Below are 9,730 nucleotides of genomic sequence, written 5' to 3' on the forward strand. Positions count from 1 at the left end.
AATAACCCGAATACTTCAAAGATAAACAGTTCCACGTTACTAACACGGATTAACTACGTTTTGTCTCTTTTATTTTTCCCAACTCTCAACATCACACTGTCACACAGCTTCCTTACAGATTCAAATTATCAACTCCCACCCTTAAATAAGAAGGAAAGGAAATCAACTTTTTTTCTTTAATTTCGACCTTTTTTTCTGTGTTCTTCAAAATAAAGGAAATTTGTTAAAGATGAATCAGTTACTGTTCGTGGTGATTTTCTCAGAGATTGCGGTGATCATTGTATTATCATTCAGGACACCGTTTAGGAAGCTCACGCTAATGATTTTGGATCGGGTCAACAGGGGACGAGGACCCGTGGTGGTAAAGACGGTGGCGGGAACGGTTTTCATGGTGATGATGTCGAGCGTGTACAGCGTGATGAAGATCCGGAAGCGTTGGATCGATGATGGTGCGGCTAATATGACGGACCAGATCCTCATGGCCAAACACCTTCTCGAAGCTACTCTCTTGGGTAAAATTAGTTCTTCCTTGGATTCTTTTCAAATCTAATCGCTCTTTTGTTGCCTGATCTTTCACTACTGTGCTGCTGGAACCTAGTTTGTTCTATCTTACTATGTGAGGTTCTTCTAAATCCATTTAGAAACTATGGTAAAGTACACTAATAGTCACTGGTCTTTTAATACGCTTTTATTTTAGTCACTAAATTTAAAAAGTTTACTGAAATAATAATCGTTATGAATTTTTTTTATTTTGATCATTGAAGTTTAGACTACTAAATTGATGACATTAAATTTTTTTAAAAGAATCCAACAATATAATGAGCTTTTTTATATATATAAAAGAATCATCGAACAACTTCTTTCTTTTCTGATTTAAACTCATAAAAAATTATTTTAATCTCCTCATATATTAATCAAAAGTAAAATTTGTTTATATGATCTATTATTTCTAACCATTAGATTAATTTAAAATCAAATTATATTTATTTTCTAACTACACGTAGATTTCCTACCTTTAGGATCGACCACTCTTATCACGGTCCGTCGACCCGCAAGTTGACGGATCCCATAAATGACTACCAACATCATGCATATAAGCTGGTGTTTTACTCAAGTCCCAACCAACCACTCGAAGTCGAGAAGGATTCGTCACCTGTATAAGCGTCCTATCCGCAAGACAATACCGGGCTGTGCTCCTGATGCCAACATGACACAGCCCAGAGAAATGATGGTACCTCGCCTGTCTCCAGCTTGTGATGCACTCGAGAATGGCACCAATTGAGCTGTTTAATTCTTCTTGGATTTCATGGTGTTGTTAAGTCGGGTCTTATTGCTCTGTTAAACGTTGATTAATTTGGGGTAATTCATTACAGGGGGAGTACTGTTCCTAGGACTGATGATAGACAGATTGCATCACTATATCAGAGAACTTCGGATTCGAAGGAAGAGCATGGAAGCTATCAAGAAACAGGGTCCCGCGTTCGAGGATGGAAAACCGAATGGCTCGGACAAAGCTAATGCCTTGGAGGGAGAAATAGCCACTCTCAAGGCAAAATTGAAGCATCTGGAGTCTGATATTGAGAATAAGACAAAAGAGATGGATGCTGCAGAAGCCAATGCAGTTGCTTTAAGGAAACAGTCCGAAGGTTTTCTTCTCGAGTACGATCGGTTGCTCGAGGAAAATCAAAACCTACGGAACCAGTTGGAGTCATTGGACCAGAGTGCGTCACATTCAGGTAGTAAGAAGAATACTTGAAAGAAATGAGAACCTGTGGCGAAAATGTTTTTTCTTGTATCGTTATCAGTTTTAATCTAGTTACTCTGGGATTGTGAAGTGGATTTGTGAGTTGCTGTGTAAGTGTGGACAGAAAAGATAGATCCCAAGAAAAGGAACAGGTTAGAGAAATTAGCTTCTCTTTGCATTTTGGGTTTGATGTGTTTGATTTAAGTAGGAAATTAAATGTTGAATGGATGAGATTTTTACTTGACGTACTGAAAATACATATTGAAAAAAGAATACTTTGTGCTTATTCAGCAACAACCGGGACAAGGAAGGTTAATAATTGGAAGAGAAAAAGCCCATCATATGCAAGAAGAAATGGATGTATAAACTGATTAATAAGTAACCAAATCATTGATAAAACAAAGCAGCATATGCAACTTTCAACCATGTTAAACGTCACAGAGCAACTGAACATAAAATATTTACAAGCAACACAAGCACCATTCTACGTAATTTAGGCCGAGACAAATGCATAATATTTCCAAACATCTTTATAAAGATAAATATAACAGAGACATGGATGGAGATTAAAATCTAGGGTCCCCTATCCATGGTCATAGATATTTTTACGCCGCCTCCGCGAAGCCGACTCTCAGTTTACCAAAATCGAAGACGGTGTGGTAGCGGCCCATGAAAACATCTCCCAAAATCCTGCATCAAACAGAGAGGACCAAAATAATATGAAAATGGTTCTAATGAATTGATATATATATATATAAGATTATTACTTAGTAAGTTGTGGAGGTAAATGACGTACCAGAGAGGCCCACGAGGAGGAGGAACGTCCAAAGCAGTAAAGCCACTGATGCACTGAGCTTGGGGACCTTCACCCACCTTGAGAATATACTGATGATACCACCCAAGACATAATTAACATCAGTAGGATAAGTTCTCAACTATTCATATAGGCTTGAGAAATTTGACATTGGACAAAGGGAAAATTTCACGAGCATGAAATGAACATTTAAGCATCATATATAAGAACCATCCCAAAAGTTGGAAACTAAAGAGCGATGAGGAATCCAATCTGAATGTGAATCTGAACCTGGGTATGCAGATGTTGACATACTACTGACAAATTTTGGTTGTGTTTTATTTACCTCTTCCGGGGCAAGGTCGAAAACTTTGTCACCAATAGTGAAGGAAACTTTGGGCATGGACGAAAGACTCTCGCAGTCGACGGCAGATTCTCCCAATGGACTTGGCATCTGGTCACATAGCTGCACAAGTATCAAAAGGTAAGAATCAGAGGATTGGAAGGACTGCACTCATGAATTATTGAACAAGCATGAGTATTGCATCACATGTCACCTGATTGACGTAGTTTAGTATGGTGTCTTGAGTCTGATTATGCCTTAATTGGTTCTGCATCCAAACAACTGTCATCTCACAAGCAGGGCACATAGCACTGTCTTGAACTCCAGATGATTTGCTGTTGCTCTCTTGCAGCACACTCTCAATGCCCATGCTATATAAATACATTTGATGACCATTAGTTATCCGCTTTAAACAAAGTAGCAAAATTGTATTCAATTGAACACACACACACACACAAAGACTTCAGGGCCTGACCTTACACCACGAGCACCATCAAAAGTGCACAATCCAATTTGTGAGCAGATTTTCTTTGGTTGTGCCTGTAGGGGAAAACCAGTCATTAAGAATGGAGTATAGAACCTGAAAACCAATCACGCTGCTGAAGTTTTACAAATTGGATACAAGTTAACAGCAACTTTATATGATAACTTAAATTCAGAGTAAAAGGTTCTAAACCTTGAGGTCGTGGGATCAAGTCCCACGGAGGGCATTTCATAATTTGGAGGTCTCCTACGGAAGCTGCTCTCAACCTGGTGTTGGGGGCAGCCTACTATCTTACCTCCCCCTTACCCCATACATATGGGAAAAAAGGGACAGCCATTTAAATTCAGAGTAAAACTAGAAGTCACCTCAGCTAAAAGTAAATCAACAATGGCTTGCCCATATTGTTGAACCACGGCCTTGCACTGCTGACTAACCACTCCAGTGGCACCAATTTCATGGTTTATCATGGCTATTACAGTCTGCACCAAGACATACAGAGAGCAGAGAATCACATCAATAAGTAGGTTAACAAGTAAGACAGAACAGCATGGACTTAGCATTAAGAAAGCTTCCCCAAGTGATTATTATCAACTATTTAAAAGCAATACTACCATATGTTCTGACATACAAATTAAGACATCATTATTATGGCTTACCGTTGGACCTGCAAGCAAAGAAGTTCCAGAATCTGCAATTGCCGCACAGCCTCCAGCACAATATCCTGAATAGAAAATGCCCAGGTCAGTACCACACAGATCAATTCCACGAAATGTTGTTGCTTGAAAGAAGGTAATTGAAGATCTTGAAGAAATTATTTAATCCCACTTTAAAAGTACTATAGGCATTGGAAGAAACATACCAGTCGGTTCGTCACCAATAAGAACATCACCCATGTCAAACTACCAAAAGGAAACGATAATTAAGAAAACAGATAAATGCAAAACAGTATATAAAGCATCTATCTGCACATGATGATTTAAGTTTGAAAAGTCAACCTGCCAGTAGCCTCTTTTTGTTACAGGGACATATGTGTGTTTGCCCCTGTAATGGTTTGGATCAACCCCACCGAAAACAATTTCACCGCCCATTTCTTCCCCAACATTGCGGTTAAGCCAAAATGAAAATACAGGGTCCTTGATAAGACCTTGCTTGATCATGTTGTACCTGTAAAATGAACAAGTGGTCCAAGATAAACTCCTGATACAAAGAAGAATCTTAATTAGCTGATAGAAGTTAAAATGCTCGCATACCACACTGGTACAGCTTTCCCAACTGAAATCTCCTTAAACCCAAGTCCTAATATCCCGTCAAATTTGGCCACCAAAAATGTAAGACCTGGCTCCTTAGTAGCCTCAATAAATTCCTTGTAAAGAAAAAAATTAATAGGTTACCTAATTTGAAGTTTTTTTATGGGAAAATGAAAGTGAAGAAGAGTAGCTCCACTTACCTGATCTTTCACAACCAAGTCACCAACTTGAACATTGTCATAACTAAAGAAACCAGAAATAGCACCAGTGCCATAGTGAATAGCAGCAGATTTACCTGCATCAAATACGATAATACAACTATATTATTTTATAATCAATAAAATAAAAGAGAAGACATATTACTATTAAAATGAATATAACCAAGAACTTAAGATTGTTCTTATGTCCTTAAAATAAAGAACAAGTTTATAAAACAATTATGAGTGCAACAAAAAGAGAAGACATACCATTCTTCTTATATGTTTTCGACTCACTTGCCTTGTACTTGGAATGGAGATAACATGAAATCTACATAATAATGAAAGAACATTAATCCTTTGCTCCAAAACAAGTTTGCTTTCCCAACTATCAAAGCAAACAGTTTTTTCCTACATATTCATAGTAAACATAAGCACAGGGGCTCACCGAGAAATAGCACTTAGATGATGGTACCCACAAATTTGAACTGCCAGTATCAAATATAACAGTGAATTTTTGCGGTGGAGTTCCTACACCAATCTCACCGTAGTACTGAGCATCCATGTAGTTTTTCAAGGCAACATATCTACATCTTCAGAGTCTCCAAGATTGTTACGGAAGTGATGCATTTTCATAGATGCTATGAGAGCCTCTCGATCCTTGGATTCGAGCTGGGAAGCAAGCCGGTTGTTCGGATCGAATTTCAGCTTTTTCAGCCCAATTCTAACCAATCCATCACTAGATGCAGTTACGACGGAAATTAAAAGGGAAGAGATAAACAACGATTGCACAGCCACATTGAAAGTCGTTCCCATGTTAACCTATATCGCCACATCGCCACTCAGTTGTTAGATAAAACACAGACGGGCAAAGAAGGAGATATATGCAGTATGCACGCATGCGTGTATGAAGAAATACAAATATCAACACCATCTTCCATAACACTGAACCCGGCGAGTCATAAATTCCGTAAAAACCTTTAAAGCATTTTAAATATTTTATTGTTTTCAGCTTCCCTTAGTTCCCTACATGCATATCCTTTTCAATTTTAAACTGCTTTAGCTATTTAGCACGAAGAAGAAACGAAGATGAACAACTATTTAATCCTTCAAAATTCAGGCTAAATCCTAAACTCCTGTCAACTCAAAAAAATTGAGTTCTCTCATTTCATGTCGTACTTGATATCAGCTCATCAAGCAAAGAACTAAGTGCACCGCTAACGAGCGGAGGATAAAGAAAAAAGATTGATCAAAATGAATAAAAATTTTCAAGAAAAAATCGTAAAGGTAAGAATAATCCAATCCGATCAACAAAATATCAGCATCAAAACAGTAGCTATAAACAAGAATTTTAAAAAAAACGCATAAGAAAAATGGAGGAACATATAGAACAATGCTCACCGCTTAGACGAAAGAAACCAAAGAGAAAGGTAAAGTCTATGAGGTGTAGAAAAAAGATGAAGCAGAAAGAGAAATATAAAAGAGGGGGGATGGAAAGAGCAAGAATCCCGAGAAACAAACAGAAAAGACCTGAAGGTTTTAGCTACCTGTCACTTTACTAGACTCGGTGGGCTCCAACTCACCATACCCGAGAATACCAAGGTGATGCTCCTTGCTTTAACCTCAGCCATTGACCCTTAACTGTGATTGATGAACAAAATGTACGGCTGTTACGCGGCGGTGGATTCGGGGGGTTGGATTTCGCTGTAAAACTGAAACGAGTACGTGGCTGTAAGGCCGTGATTTTTGGAGTTTCGTAGGATTCTGTTGAAACGAACGTATTACTGGTGTAAGCAGCCGTGAACGATGTCGTTTGGACTTGGAATTAAAGCCTACGACTTAGAGACTAAGGCATGGAGAGCCCATGAGGTGTTGAAGTCTCCTTAGGCCTTTTGCATCAGCTGGACCTTCAGGGTCTCTAAGTAACCAAATCCGTTTCCCAAGTAGTCTAATGTTCCCTCTCTCTATTTTCTCAAAGAATAGTCCGATTAAGCCATACAAGGTATTATAAAAACCGGATAAGGGAAGATTCGCAGGATAGTACCGAGACCCTCACGATGGTACTGTAGTTTGTAGAGTGTAGAATCCATCATTTTTTGATACACTATTTAAATTACGTATACTGTTTTTTATTTTTAACTCGAACGATATCTCACGTTTAAATATGTTTAAATTTATGTCATCTTGTTCTTATATATTATATCAATAATGATACTAATCAAATTAATATTTATTTGATTAAACAAATTTTCTCTCAATAACTAATATCATATTTTTTTTCTTTTCTGTTAAAACTTAACTATCTTCTGTGTGTTATAAGTTGCTACTCCATAAACATACCTTAATAATGTAAATAATTTATAGCCAAAACATAATAAATCAAATAATCTCACTGATTAATAAATGTAATTTTTAAAAATTTTGAATTTGAGTACTATACGAGTGATTTTTTTTTTGAACTAAATGATCAATTAGCCATGGACTATAAATTATTGAGAATATTTTAAATAAATATTACCTCATAATTATTTTAATCTAATAAAAAATTTATAGTCAAATTGAGATAATGAAGTACATTAATGTTTTTCTCTTGTAACCACCAAAGTTATAAACTCCTTGAAATGCATGTAACAATATTATCAGTATCATGACTCAAATTCAATACACCCGATCCATTTATTTTTGTTAGAGTTAGTCATAACACGTTCCTAAATTATAATTTTTATTTTATATCAGCTTTTAAATTTTTATATATTTTAATTTTTTAAATGGTAATTTTTAATTTTTAATTGGTCCTCAAATTTTTAAATCTTCTAATTTCATTCAAATATATGATTAGTTTTAACTATATTTTAACCTAATTTTTTTCAAACACATAATAATATAGCTTGTCCTAACAATTTTATTAACAGAGAAGTGTATAACATATACAGATAGTTTGGAATGAAATTGAAATTTCAAAAGTTTGAGAATCAATTTAAAATAAATACCAGAGTTTGAGGGTGAAATTAAAACATCCAAAGTTTATGGATCAATTTAAAATGAGGGTCCTAATTTATTTTTTTGGATAAATTAAAATTTTATTACCCAAAGGAGCAGAGTTCTGCTACAAAACAATCATCAATGGAAAAGCAACCTAAAATCGAGAACAACCTATTCACAAAACATTGTATAGGTTATTCAATACTCCAATTCTTACAAAGAGTTATATTGACACTATCAAGTCTAATATTTCGACCTCTAAGTTGAGTTCTGACTATCTCCTTGATAACTTTAAGAATTTTAGCTTCATTCCTGGAGTTTCCTTTGAACAACCTTTTGTTTCGTTCCTCCCATAGAGAATAGAGAAATGCACACGATGCGAGTTTCAAAATAGTGATAAGTAAAGATTTACCTTTCCAAGCATGAGAAGCCGATGCTAACAAGTTGTGCCAGGACGAAGAAGATGGCCTTAATCCGGAGAGATGCAGAATGGCCTTCCAAAGGGAATTCGCCAATGAGCATTCAATGAACAGATGGTCTCTTGTCTCTCTACCATCATTGCACAGAACACACAAGCCATCGGATATAATGCCCATATGTTGAAGCCTATTCTTAGTTGGTAGTCTATCCAAGATAGTCATCCAAGCAATCATGCATAATTTAAGGATGTGTAATGGAGTTAACTCTTTTATTATTATTATTATTATATTATTATTATTATTATTATTATTATTATTATTATTATTATCATCATCATCATAACTTTTTGTATAGTTCCTCTATCCTCGTTAGTATATAATATTAATATTGTACTAGTATTTAGTAGTAAAAGTGTACTGTGCAACTACAACCTAAACATACACCAAATTTCTACGTAAGAACGTGAGCCGCATGGGTAGCTAAGCTTCTCATGGTCAACGTGAATCTCGATCATCTCATCTCTCTTTTTCTCCATTGTTGATTTTGCCTTAATGTTTGGTTTGAAATTTTGGTTTAGGGTTTATATAGAATATATAGTTTTTTAAATCTTTTTGCAGAACAATATATATAATATTTAGTTAGGTGTGAAGGATTAAGATTGGTCGACATTTGAAATGCTTTTTTTCTTTCTTAATCTTAAAATCAAAACATTAAATTTTAAATCTGATAAAAGATAATTGTTTCGCTATAAAAACCAATTATATATACGTATATATATTTCAATCACACGCATGCAGCTAGAATACATTATTACGTGCATGAGCATACGATAATTTTGAATTGACCAGAAATTTGGTCTCTGTGCCTTTATAATCGGAAAGAAAGTTGGTGGGTTTTCACTGTGTTTTCTTCCCGCACGTCGGCTGCTCCACTTTTCTTCGGGGTTTCACCAGAAATGGCTGCCATTACTTTGACTTGGAATTCATGGACCAACGTTAATTAAAGTTATTTAAAAGAGATAAAAAGAGAGAGAGAGAGAGAGAGAATTTGAACATTTCACTCTACTAGGAGACGCAGCTTTTGACCATATACATGCAGAGATCTGAAACCCCGTGCCCCAAAATGGTTGAACCCTATTAAACATATTATTTTATAATTCACAATTTTGATAATCAAAAGCATACTGACGAATAAAATTAACATAATCGAAAATAAAAATATTAAATTTTATGTAGAAAACTCTAGGAAAAAATAAATTATGATAGAAAAGATAAACTTACTATGATATCAAAATTATAATGATTCACCTCCACAAAATCTCATGTTATTAGCTAGGTTCAAATTTGTGGATAAGACAATGTGCATGCATGGGAAAGAAGCCTTGGGGTCAAGTATAATAGCATAGGTTTACCGTACGAAATCACACCAAACACAAGTGCAAGAAGTCTTTGGGTCCAATCAGAATTGTCAAATTATGCGGACATTCTTTGTTCTTTTTCCCATCCTTTGATGTCGACGTT

General features: G+C 35.7%; 2 protein-coding genes across 2 annotated transcripts; one reads left to right on the plus strand and one right to left on the minus strand.

The window, feature by feature from the left end:
* Positions 1 to 229: 229 nt before the first annotated feature.
* On the plus strand, positions 230 to 1,986 carry LOC120206098. The gene is made up of 2 exons (XM_039205848.1): positions 230 to 512; positions 1,374 to 1,986. Exons 1-2 carry the CDS (start codon positions 230 to 232, stop codon positions 1,754 to 1,756), a joined length of 666 nt encoding a protein of 221 aa, XP_039061779.1. The 3' UTR covers positions 1,757 to 1,986.
* Positions 1,987 to 2,204: 218 nt separating this feature from the next.
* On the minus strand, positions 2,205 to 6,260 carry LOC120206097 (aspartic proteinase-like). Its single transcript, XM_039205847.1, is given in 15 exon segments — positions 2,205 to 2,434; positions 2,541 to 2,629; positions 2,884 to 3,003; positions 3,095 to 3,251; positions 3,356 to 3,420; positions 3,730 to 3,843; positions 4,021 to 4,085; positions 4,224 to 4,263; positions 4,360 to 4,528; positions 4,615 to 4,727; positions 4,812 to 4,906; positions 5,079 to 5,139; positions 5,257 to 5,393; positions 5,396 to 5,630; positions 6,210 to 6,260. Coding segments are annotated over 14 exon segments (1,539 nt in total). The 5' UTR covers positions 5,625 to 5,630; positions 6,210 to 6,260; the 3' UTR covers positions 2,205 to 2,349.
* Between the last annotated feature and the right edge of the window lie 3,470 nt (positions 6,261 to 9,730).

The sequence above is a fragment of the Hibiscus syriacus genome, unplaced genomic scaffold (genome assembly GCF_006381635.1).
Source record: "Hibiscus syriacus cultivar Baekdansim isolate YM2019G1 unplaced genomic scaffold, ASM638163v2 tig00013285_pilon, whole genome shotgun sequence".
NCBI lineage: Eukaryota > Viridiplantae > Streptophyta > Magnoliopsida > Malvales > Malvaceae > Hibiscus > Hibiscus syriacus.